This window comes from Neofelis nebulosa, chromosome 13, assembly GCF_028018385.1.
Source record: "Neofelis nebulosa isolate mNeoNeb1 chromosome 13, mNeoNeb1.pri, whole genome shotgun sequence".
NCBI classification, from domain to species: Eukaryota; Metazoa; Chordata; class Mammalia; order Carnivora; family Felidae; genus Neofelis; species Neofelis nebulosa.
The window spans coordinates 65560376-65573228 of record NC_080794.1 but is presented as its reverse complement, the minus strand read 5'-3'; the positions used below and the strand labels follow the sequence as shown (position 1 = coordinate 65573228).

Below are 12853 nucleotides of genomic sequence, written 5' to 3'. Positions count from 1 at the left end.
AGGCCATAGTGATTCTTGGGTCTGGCATGGCTTTCAAGCCGGAGCTGGGCCCTGTGTCAATTCCGTGGGTGGCCGATGCTCGTTCTTTTGCGCTTGGGTGGACTATGGTCTTTTCCTGTAACTGTTCTGTGGCTTCCACTCACCTCCATGACCTCAGATAGCAAGGGGCAAATCTAAAACACAATGGTCACTGCTCGTGGTGCATCTGAAATACACACAGGAAACACAGGAGAAATGGCCCAATAAAGCTCTCCTCATGCCACCCTTTGGAAGGCTTCACTTGCTGTTTAGATCCTGCCAGGAAGGGAACTATTGAATGGGCTGCTGTTGTTAGAGACTCGTCCTAGAGAGCCCGAAAACTGGGCCTGGGGCAAGGGGAAGGGGAAGGCTTGGTGGTAGCAGCTACCTTTGCCAGAGAGCCGCCGTGGCTGCGTGCCGATACAGATGCTCCGGCTGTCCTCGTCATCCTCAGGGGGCCGGCTCAGGTCATCCCAGGCACATTTGGCACTGACGCCACTCAGGTTGGAGCCATCCGTCTCGATGCCTTTGTCAACTCTCTCCTGCTTGGAAAGAACCAAAGAGCCAGAGTTCCTTCAGCGAACCGGTGGCCCAGGGTCACCACCACCCTTCTGGTATTTAACAATTCTTGTAGGTGCTGAGCACAGGATAGGTGCTGGAAGAGCAGGATCTCTGATCTTGTTCTGCCCTGGTTACTAACACATGACAGTCTCTGCCAGCCACTGGACTCCTCCAGGGGAACCAGGGATCAGGGGAAGCCAGGAAGCATGAAAATCCCAAGGGAAGCTTCTCCTCTAGCTCAACCTTCCAGTAAAATGACCTGCACACCTGTTTCGGAGCTCTAATTCTGCCCACCTCATGCCAGCCCATGGAGCTGATGCGGCAGAGAAAGGAACTATTTCCCTGAGGAAAGGTACAGTCCTTCCTCTCCTCCCTGGTTAGCCAGGAAAAACCCCTTGTTACTGCTACAGAGAACAGGGCGAAGCTTGCCAGGTGGGAGAGGCCAGGACTCAGCCCAACTTCTCCAACCTCACACCTGCAGTTTCCTCTTCTAACAGCAGAGGGTGTGGTCACCCACAGAAGCGTCACCAGAGAGCAGAAGGGCAGGACTTCCTCTAGCTGCATCACTAACTTGTTTGGCAAAGGATTCTGGATGGAGTTTCTTTTCCGTGTCTTAGACTGAAATGGGGGCCTGGAGGGCAGTGACCAACTACAGACCCCACCAGAGGCCCTTCCTTTGCGCAGGCCTTGGCACTGTGGAGTCCAAACACTCTCCAAATCGCCTCAAGGAAGAGCTGTACCCAAACATCCCTGGGATTTCTGGTAAAACATAGTTCTGTGATGCTGGGCGTTGGATTAAAGGTCATCTGGAAGGCTCTAGCAACATTGCTTATAAACAGCCACGTGGGCCAAATAAAGCCCCTAAGTGAAAGCACCTCAATAAGAGTCTGCACCCCGCTGTCTGCCTGGCCCTCTCCCTGCGGCTCCACAGGCATCACACCAGCCTGCTGCTCAGCCAGGGAGCTATGTGTGGAAACACAAGGAAAGGTCCTTATTTCTTGAGACCAGTAGCAGACGGCCCCGCCCTGATGCCTCCTTTCCAGCGCTACCATCAGCTTAGGTGAAGCTCAGGATTCTTTTTTTTTTTTAAGATTTTATTTTTAAAGAATCTCTAACACCCAGCGTGGGGCTTGAACTTGAAACCCTGAAATCAAGAGTTGCATGCTCTACTGACAGAGCCAGACAGGCACCCCAAAGCAGGGGATTCTGAGCAGAGACAGGGAGAGGCCGACGGCAGGAGCAGCTCCATGCTCCAGGTAGGAGTGTGTGGGCCCTGCTTTGCTCAGGGTAGAGTCTGAGTTTTTCTCTTTCCATTGGCTGCCCTGAGGACACTCACCTAAGCAAAGAACTGAGGAGGTCTCCTGACTCAACTAGTTCAGCCCACTTACTTGATAAGTAAAAAAAGAAAGAATTAGGACCCGGAGAAGGGACTTCTTTAGGCACACAGCTGGCTGGTAGCAGGGCCTGGAGCAAAGCAACAGGAGCCAGCTTTAAAATGAACTGCCTATGAGCAGGCCCCAGACAGCTACAAACGAGTACAGCACAGTTCCCCTTTGTGCACAGGGCAATCAGGTAAGAAAGCTGGACTTTCTCACCAAGGTCTCCCCTTTTTTTTTTAATTTTCATTTTTTATTTTTAAGTAAACTCTACACCCAATGTGAGGCCTGAACTTATGACCCTGAGATCAAGAGTCGTGTGCTCTACCACTGAGCCAGCCCCCCAACACCTCCTGCTTGCTTTCAAAGACCAGTAGGTGCTCTGGGTCCTGTTGGCTGGTCTCAGCAGAGCCCCAAGACTAGGATGGAGAACTGTTCTTGGCATGCAGAGAAGGACGGGCTGCTTATCCTACTAGTTCAAAGGACCAAGTTCTTTCTTAGTACTTGGCACTTATGACAGGGGCTAAACAGTGGCCCACGTTGGATCCCAGTGTGGCTGCCAAACAGTGACATAGGGAAACAAACCTTCATGGTTCCTGGTTTTTGCATAAGCAGAAGCTACAGGGAAACCAAGTATAAAGCAGTGATAACAAAGGATCCTCCCAGCAATCTGAAAACTTCAGTGTTACAGGCACTAGGAAAATAGAGGAGCATCATCTGTGAATGAGGAGGGCTTCTGCCCAAGAACTCACAGGTCTACAGTAAAGAACCCACAGGGACTGCTGGCTGTATGTCTGCCTGCCACCTCTCGTTCCTCCTGAAGGACATGGAGCTCCTAGTGCCTGCCCACGGCCTACCAGATTTTTACAGAAACATAAAAGGTTCAGAGACGGCAATGACCTGCAATTGGTGGGGGGAAGTAGAAGAAAGCGTACACAAGCCAGGGACGTTCTTAGTTGTCTGCTGTCCTGTTTCATGAGCAGCCCATTAGGAAGGAAGTTATGCTCTAGGTGGTTTTCAAAATTAACTTGCATGCAAAGAGTGTTTCTTCTAAGAAACCAAAGATGTCACTGCACAGCTGGGTCACAGTGAGTGGGCAACTGCAGGCCTGCATGTATACAGACTTCCTTTAGACATCAAAGAATGCCAGCCTCCCCAGGGGAGGAGCTTGGAGTCTGACTGCCCAAGGGGAAGATGTACCTAAAAGGGGGGAATACGATCATTAGACCCATCAGAATTCCCACTGCAGCTGGGTCATGGGGTCAGTATCACCTGCTCCGTCTGTTATGGGGTGCTGGCGGTGGAGGGGTGGTTCCCTGAAGGGCAGTCTATATTCTTTTAAGAAAGGGGAAGTGGGAGGAAGAATACTGGGCAAGCAATATTGATTTTCTGTACCTGCTGCTGATCTTTTTTTTTTTTTTATGTCAGGTGTACTGATGTATGATTTACATACAATAAAATTCATCCTTTTTTTATCCTTAAAAAAAAAAATGTTTTTTATGTTAGAGACAGAAAGAGAGAGAGAAAGAGAGTGGGGGAGAGGGGCAGAAGGAGAGAGAGGGAGAGAATCTTAAACAGACTCCATATTCAGCAAGGAGCCCGACTCGGGGTTTGATCCCACAACTCTGGGATCATGACCTAAGCTGAAATCAAGAGTTGGATGCTCAAATGACTGAGCTGCCTAGGTGCCCATTTTCATCCTTTTTTTTTAATGCTTATTTATTTTTTGAGAGACAGAGACAGAGCATGAGCGGGAGAGAGGACAGTGAGAGAGGGAGTCACAGATTCCAAAACAGGCTCCAGGCTCCAAACTGTCAACACAGAGCCTGACGCAGGGCCCGAACTCACGAACCGAATCGCGAGATCGTGACCTGAACTGAAGTCAGAAGCTTACCCGACTGAGCCACCTGGACGCACCCTGCCACCCCCTCCCCCCCCCTATTTTCATCCTTTTTAAATGCAAAAAGACACGTGTCAGAGGCAAGTTTCCTGGCCTGAAATCTCTGCTCCCTGTGTGCTCTGCAGAATTCAAGGGACAAGTTGAAATCATGCCATATTTCTATTCACTCACAAATAAAACTCTTCCATTTTCCCAGCATGAAAGCCAGTGTTATTTGGAAGAGGCCTAGGCAGAATGTGCTAGAAAGGTTTTCCTCACTCAAGACATACTTGCAGGTGTGGATCGATCTCAAATATGGTCTCTCCCCTCCGCATGTCAGTTATCAGCCAGGGGCCGCCAGCGCTGTGGACAAGGAAAGGGGAAAGGATGGTAACTGAGGGCCTGGGGCTGATGGTCTGGGGATTCAGACTGCCCTGTTTGCTGCCCTAGGCCCAGAACACAGGGGAGCAGTTAGAGGTCAGGGGCTGTCAGGGAGCAAGTCGGTAGGAATCCCTGACGTGAAAAATAGGTGCCTGAAAAGCAACGTAAGGGGAAGCCCACATATGGGGTTAAGGAGGAACCCCCACCCCCAGGCCCAGGGAGCCAGGCCCCCACCTCATAGGCTGGGGGTGTACTCACACAGGCACCGTCCGCAGCAGCTCCAAGATGCCCTGCCCGTTCCACTGCTGGGCTGCGTGGAGCTCCTCGGTACAGACGCCAACAATCTGAGACCCCGGGGACAAGATGCCATTGTGTGTTAATGACCACTCCCCCTCCGCCCCACCCCCCGCCCCAGAAGAACCACCACCTAGGCTCTTTTAGGGTCAACTCAAGTTGGGGGACCACAGGCAAGATCTGTGGTCAGAGGCTGGTCTATGCAAAATGGGACGGTTTCCTGGCTAGGAGGGAATAGCTGCCTGGCTAGGAGATGGAAGAATTCACAGATGGGGCACTAAGGCCTGACCCTTGCCCTGTTATAATGGGCCAGACTTGTGTCTGGGTGACACAAAGTCTAGCCCTAGACTACAGAGGCAAAAATCAGTCTGGGTCCTCAGCCCGTCTCTGGAAGCAGGGGGTGTTCAGTGAGTTGTTCCTGCCTGGGCTATGATCACAGGGAATGTAAACAGAGGAGATTCTGAGACCCTTCAAGCTCAGAATGACAACCAAAGGGCCCCAGAAGTTTGCAGAAAAGCTTCCTTCCTCGTCAGGGGCTGGGCCTTTATGTAAACCTCAAGGGAAACAAGTGAACCTTCATACAGACAGCATCATGCCCACAAGCGAGCCCAGATGCAGCCAGAGTGGAGGCACACCCCTTCGGGTGAGGGCAAGGCCAGCCCGACGCTGCCTTCCTGCTAGGAGGTCCTGTGCCTACTGCTGTCTGGGTCTTTACTAGTTCATCAAATACCCACCCTGTTAGCCACTCAACTACAGCCATTCTCCAGCCACCTCCACATGGCCCCTTACCTTTCCCCCTTCTCCCACCTCAGCAGGCTAAATCAGACCATCCGACTATACCTGACGAACCATCAGAGGGGACAGAAAATGCAAGAAGACCAAAGGAAATCTCCTGTTCCCTTCACCTCCCCTACCCAAGCCCTTCTGTCCTACTAGGACTTCTCGCCCAGGGAAGGCTTGAGCCCATGTCCAACCCGCGCCTCACCTGGAGGAATGTAACTACCCCAAAGGGTGTCTGCACGGGCTGCATCTGTGGGTCTTCTGTCAGCAGCATGTGCTGAATTCTTGACTCACTGTTATCCAAAGGGCTGTGCCAAGACACGTGGTCCCCACTGCAGAAGGTGTTCTCTGTGGGAGAGACATGGCGATGCTCAGTGTTGGAGGCCTCGCATCTAGGCCTGGAACCCTGGTATCTGAGAAGCCTGGGCTGGGAAGCTGCCCAGCCTTCCAGGGGAAGCATTCACTCATATGGGAGAAGATATTGTGGATATTCCCCCAAAACCAAACGTGTCCCTGCTTGCCAGTTCTGCCAGCCTTCAGTAGAATAGGACAGCCTGCCAGTGTGGACGCTCACTTGGCCTGGCACATCCAAAAACTTATTTGGGGTGGGACGGAGCCATGATCAGGTCTGCCAAAAAAGAATAAAGTGCTTTAGTGTGGGACCACCTGGCCAGAAATCCTCAGGGAGGCTAGAGGGCAGTGAAAGCACTTCACCTTGGAAAAACACATGTGTGGTTCCAATCCTTTTCTGTGCTGCTGAAAGTGTTCTAAAAGGAACCAACAACTGTGGAGGGCCTTTGAAATTGGTCACTGGCTTCCCACAGGTAGACAGATACAGGGATTTCTGAGGAACATTGGAGGCTTCAAGTACATGGAGGTCTAAATTGGGCCTCACACACCTCAGCAGAGATGTATAGTCTGGAGGGACAGGTGTTTCCATGAAAACACAGACATTGTGCCCAGGAGAAATGTGCCAACATGGCCAACTCACAGCCTCACCCCTGCACTTCACACAGGCTCATCACTTCAAAAAACTGTTTAGGGTACCATAACCACACAGAAGAAAACACCCATGTGGTATGAAGTCACCCCTGACCCCTGACTCTTATGTTCGGCACCCTTCCAAAGGTGCTCTGCATTTACCAGCCTGTGTGCATCTACAGTTCTCTCCACCCCCTTATTTATTTATTTTTGTAATACAAATGGCAGCACACTGTTTTGCATGTTTTGCTTAATGATATATCTTGGGGGATCATTTCATATCAGCACATAATAAGCTACCTCATTCTTAAAATATGTTTTAAGTTTATTCATTTTGAGAGAGAGAGAGAGAGAGAGAATCCCAAGTAGGTTCTGCACCATCAACATGGAGCCCAACTCAGGGATCGATCCCACGAACTATGAGATCAGGACCTGTGCTGAAATCAAGAGTCGGAAGCTTAACCAACTGAGCCACCTAGGCACTCCAAAAGCTACCTCATTCTTTTTTTTTTTTTTTTTGAGAGAGAGAGAGAGGGGCAGAGATAGAGAATCTCAGGAGGGGCAGAAGGAGAGAGAGAGAGAGAGAGACAGAGACAGAGAGAGAGAGAGAGAGAGAGAGAGAGAAGTGGGGCTCACCTGAAGCAGGGCTCATGTTTTTACCTGAAGCGGGGCTTGTGTTCACCTGAAACGGGGCTCAAGCTCACCCGATATGGGGCTCAAACTCATGAACCATGAGATCATGACCTACCTGAGCCAAAGTCAGATGCTTAATGAGTGAGCCCCCCAGGCACCTGCTACCTCATTCTTTAAATGGCTACATGGTAGTTCATTGTGGTCTATCACTTATGACCTGGGAACCTTAACAGCTGGGGAATCTTCACTTTTTATCGATATTTAAGGCAAGGCAGAACATGAAAACGCACGCGCACACACAAACACACAAACACACACACACACACACACACACACACACCAGCCAGGGAAACCTGAGAGAGCTTCTGCTCTCACTTGTCTCGGTCTGAATACTAATTCCCTCCTGTGTCAGGTGTGGTTATACAACTACTTTTTCCACCTAAGAGGCTCAGTTTTTTGGTCCTAACCTCAAAAGCATTCATTTATGAGGGTGAAGGAAGACTACTTCATCTAGGAAACATGGGTGATAAAGGGAGAGAAGACACATCTCCAAGCAGAGTCAACTAGAAACCTTCAATTTTCCCAATTCCTGCTGTGCCTGCTCTTCCCAGATTCCTTCTCCTTTTACAGAAACGTGTGTCTACAAGCAGCTTGCATGATCTACAAGTTAGAAACAAGGCAACAAGTAAAAAAGATTGAATTAGTTAATTCAAAAGCTTATCCCACAATAAGCTTACCCCATATGGCCTCACTGGCAAATTCTACCAAACATTTAAAGAATTAATACCAATTCTTCACAAACTTTTCCAACAAAAATAGAAGAGGTAACACTTCCCAATTCTTTCTATAAAACCAATATTACCCTGATACCAAAGCCAGCCAAAGGCATTCCAAAAAAAAAGCCATAGACCATTATCCCTTATTCATACAGACATAAAAATCCTCCACAAAATAGTAGTAAACTGAACATAGCAACATAAAAAAAAGGGTTATATACAATGACCAAGTGAGATTTATCCCAGAAATACATGGTTAATGTAACATAAGAAAATCAATGTAATACACTACATCAATAGAATAAAGATTAAAAATAACCCCACAGGATCATCTCAATAGACAAAGAAGAAGCATTTGCAAAGTCCAATACTCTTTTATGATAAAAACACTTAAACTAGGAAGAGATAGGAACTTCCTCAAACTATAAAAGCGCATCTACAAAAAACCTACAGCTAACATCATATTTGATAGTAAGGACTAAATTATTTTCCTCTAAGATCAGGAACAGAACACAGATGCCTACTCTTATCAGTTCTATTTGACATTGTCCTAGAGGTTCTAACCAGGGCAACTAGGCAAGAAAAATAAGCAAAAATCTAGGTAAACTGGAAAGGAAACGAAAATGTATTTGCAGATGACATGATCTTGTACATAGAAAACCCTAAGGAATCCACTAAAAAACTATCAGTATAAACAAGTCCAGCAAGGTTGCAGGGTACAACAGCAATGTACAAAAATCACTTGTATTTCTGTACATTAGCAGTGAACAATCTGAAAATGAAATTAAGGGGCTCCTGGGTAGCTCAGTCGGTTAAGCATCCGACTTTGGCTCAGGTCATGATCTCGCTGTTCGTGGGTTTGAGCCCCATGTCAGGCTCTGTGCTGACAGCTCAGAGCCTGGAGCTTGCTTTGGATTCTGTCTCCCTCTTTCTCCACCCCTCTCCAGCTTGTGCTCTCTCTCTGTCTCTCAATAAATGAACATTAATAAAACTTCCATTTACAATAGAATCAAAAAGAAAACAATGCTTAGGAATAAACTTAACAAAAGAAGTGTAAAACTTGTACTCTGAAAACTACAAAACACTGTTGAAAGGATTTAGAGAAAGCCTAAATAAATGAAAAAATGCAGTATTCATGGACAGAAAGAGAGACTTAATATTGTTGACCGTAATATTCCCCAAATTGATCTACAGATTCAATGCAATCCCTATCAAAATGCCAGGTGCCTTTTTTACAGAAATGTACATGGTGATCCTAAAATTCATATGAAAACGCAAGGGACCCAAAATAGCCAAAAGAAGCTTGAAAAGACAAACGGGGTGCCTGGCTGGCTCAGTTGGTGAAGTGTGCAACTCTTGATCTTGGGGTTGTGAGTTTGAGCCCCACGTTGGGTGTAGCAATTATTTAAAAATAAAATCTTTAGGGGCCCCTGGGTGGCTCAGTTGGTTAAGTGTCTGCCTCTTGGTTTCGGCTCAGGTCATGATCTCACCAATGTGGGTTTGAGCCCCATGTCAGACGCCACAGCTGCAGCGTGGAGTCTGCTTGGGATTCTCTCTCTCTTTCCCTCTCTCTTTGCCCCTCCCCCCACTTGTGCTGTCTCTGTCTCAAAATAAATAAATAAACTTAAAAAAATAAAATCTTTAGAAAGGAAGGAAGGAAGGAAGGAAGGAAGAAAAAGACAAAGTTGGAAGACTTAATCCTACTGATTTCAAAACTTGATACATGGCACAAAAACAGACACTCAGATCAATAGAACAGAATAGAGAACCCAGAAATAGACCCACAAATATACGGCCAACTAATCTTTGACGAAACAGGAAAGAACATCCAATGGAATAAAGACAGTCTCTTCAGCAAGTGGTGCTGGGAAAACTGGACAGCGACAAGCAGAAAAATGAACCTCAACCACTTTCTTACACCATACGCAAAAATAAACTCAAAATGGATGAAAGACCTAAATGTAAGATAGGAAGCCATCAGAATCCTCAAGGAGAGAGCAGGCAAAAACCTCTTTGATCTTGGTGGCAGCAACTTCTCCAGAGGCACATCTCCAGAGGCAAGGGACACAAAAGCAAAAATGAACTATTGGGACCGCATCAAAATAAAAAGCTTCTGCACAGCGAAGGAAACAATCAGCAAAACTAAAAGGCAACTGACAGAATGGGAGAAGCTTTTTGCAAACGACATATCAGATAAAGGGTTAGTATCCAAAATCTATAAAGAACTTCTCAAACTCAACACCCAAAATACAAATAATCCAGTCAAGAAATGAGCAAAAGCCATGAATAGATACTTCTCCAAAGAAGACATCCAGATGGCCAACCGACACATGAAAAAGCACTCAACATCACTCATCATAAGGGAAATACAAATTAAAACCACAATGAGATACCACCTCACACCTGTCAGAATGGCTAACATTAACAACTCAGGCAACAACAGATGTTGGTGAGGATGCGGAGAAAGAGGATCTCTTTTGCACTGCTGGTGGGAATGCAAACTGTACAGCCACTCTGGAAAACAGTATGGAGGTTCCTCAAAAAGTTAAAAATAGAACTACCCTACGACCCAGCAATTGCACTACTGGGTATTTATCCAAGGGATACAGGTGTGCTGTTTTGAAGGGACACATGCACCCCAAGGTTTATAGCAGCACTATCCACAATAGCCAAAGTATGGAAAGAGTCCAAATGTCCACTGATGGATGAATGGATAAAGAAGACATGGTATATATATACAATGGAGTATTACTCGGCAATCAAAAAGAATGAAATCTTGCCATTTGCAACTACGTGGATGGAAATAGAGGGCATTATACTAAGTGAAATTAGTCAGAGAAAGACAAATGTCATATGACTTCACTCATATGAGGACTTTAAGATACAGAACAGACGAACACAAGGGAAGGGAAGCAAAAATAATATAAGGGAAGGGGACGAAACATGAGACTCTTAAATATGGAGAACAACAGAGGGTTACTGGAGGGGTTGTGGGAGGAGGGATGGGCTAAATGGGTAAGAGGCATTAAGGAACCTACCCCTGAAACCATTGCTGCACTATATGCTAACTAACTTGGATGTAAACTTAAGAAATTAGATTACATTAAATTAAAAAAAGAAAAAACTTGATACAAAGCTACAGTTACCAAGACAGTGTGGTACTAGCATAAGGATAGACATTTGATCAATGTAACAGAATTTAGAGTCCAGAAATAAACCCTCACATTTATGACCAATTAATTTTTGAAAAGAGTGCCAAGACAATTCAATATAAGAAAGGCAGACTTTTCAGAAAATGGTACTGGAGGGGCGCCTGGGTGGCGCAGTCGGTTAAGCGTCCGACTTCAGCCAGGTCACGATCTCGCGGTCCGTGAGTTCGAGCCCCGCGTCAGGCTCTGGGCTGATGGCTCGGAGCCTGGAGCCTGTTTCCGATTCTGTGTCTCCCTCTCTCTCTGCCCCTCCCCCGTTCATGCTCTGTCTCTCTCTGTCCCAAAAATAAATAAAAAATGTTGAAAAAAAAAATTAAAAAAAAAAAAAAAAAAAAAAAAAAGAAAATGGTACTGGAACAACTGGATATCCACACATGAAAGACTCAAGTTGGATCTTTTCCTTACACCATAAACAAAAATTAATTTAAAATGGATCATACGCCCAACTATAAGAGCTGAAACTGTAAAACTCTAAGAAACACAGGAATAAATCTTCTGACCTTAAATTAGGCAGTGGTTTCTTAGACACCAAAAGCACAAGCAACAAAGGAGAGATGAATTGGACTTCATTAAAATTAAAACCTTTTGTGCTGCAAACAGTACTTTCACAAAGTAAAAAGAAATGCAAACCAAAACCACAATGAGATGACACTTCACAACCATTAGGATGGCTATTATAAGACAAAACAAAATACCACCCAAAAAATAACAAGTGCTGGTGAGGCTGTGGAAAAACTGGAACTTTGGTGCACTGTTCCTGGAAATGCAAAATGGTGCAACCACTGTGGAAAACAGTGTGACAGTTCCTCAAAAGGTTAAACATAGAATTATCATATGATCCAGCAATTTTACTTCTGGATATACACCCAAAAGAATTATTTTAAAAATTCTTTTTAATCTTTATTTATTTTTGAGAGAGAGAGACAGAGACAGAGTGTGAGCGGGGGAGGAACAGAGAGAGAGGGAGACGCAGAATCTGAAGCAGGCTCCAGGCTCTGAGCTGTCAGCAGAGCCCAGTGCAGGGCTCAAACTCACTAACCGTGAGATTATGACCTGAGCCAAAGTCGGACGCTTAACTGACTGAGCCACCCAGGTGCCCCTAAACACAATTAAAAAAAAAAAAAAGAAAAGAAAAGAAAGTGAACAGACAATATACAGAATGGGAGAAAATATCTACATAGATCTTATAGGTATCCAGAATATATAAAGAAACTTACAGCCCAATGATAAGAAGACAAATAATCCAACTTTATAATGGGTGAAGGATCTGAATAGAATTTTTCTTCCAGAAAGATATACAAATAGCCAATAAGCACATGAAAAGATGCTTTACGTGATTAGCCATTAGGGAAATGCAAATCGAAACAGCAGTGAGATACCATCATTTCACACCCATTAGGGCAGCTACAATTAAAAATAACAATAACGAGGGGCGCCTGGGTGGCGCAGTCGGTTGGGCCTCCGACTTCAGCCAGGTCACGATCTCGCGGTCCGTGAGTTCGAGCCCCGCGTCAGGCTCTGGGCTGATGGCTCGGAGCCTGGAGCCTGTTTCCGATTCTGTGTCTCCCTCTCTCTCTGCCCCTCCCCCGTTCATGCTTTGTCTCTCTCTGTCCCAAAAATAAATAAAAAACGTTGAAAAAAAAATTTAAAAAAATAAAAATAAAAATAACAATAACGAGTGTTGGTAAGGAAAGAAATTGTAACCCTCACACACTGCTGGTGGGAATGTAAAATAGTGGAATGCTTTGGAATACAGTTTGGCAATCCCTCAAATGATTAAACTTGGAGCTGCCATATGACCTAGCAATTCCAAGCCAATATACAATATTCTCTTGTATATTCCCAAGAGAAATGAAAACACGTTCACACAGAGACTTGTACATGAATGTTCACAGCAGTGTTATTCACAACAGCCCAAAGTGGGAAATAACCCAATGTCTATCGACTAATGAAAAGATAAAGGAG

General features: G+C 45.8%; 1 protein-coding gene across 6 annotated transcripts in view; it reads right to left on the bottom strand.

The window, feature by feature from the left end:
* Positions 1 to 12853, bottom strand: part of SUFU (SUFU negative regulator of hedgehog signaling) — a 126948-nt gene that overhangs the window by 39415 nt on the left and 74680 nt on the right. For 4 of the 6 annotated variants that reach the window (XM_058697612.1, XM_058697616.1, XM_058697614.1 and 1 more), the window contains exons 4-7: positions 5495 to 5637; positions 4474 to 4559; positions 4125 to 4197; positions 407 to 563 (exon numbers count right to left, since the gene is read on the bottom strand). In XM_058697612.1, the coding sequence (XP_058553595.1) occupies positions 407 to 563; positions 4125 to 4197; positions 4474 to 4559; positions 5495 to 5637 (459 nt within the window). The remainder of the gene's footprint in view (positions 1 to 406; positions 564 to 4124; positions 4198 to 4473; positions 4560 to 5494; positions 5638 to 12853) is intronic. The other 2 variants (XM_058697613.1, XM_058697615.1) reach the window with 1 other exon arrangement.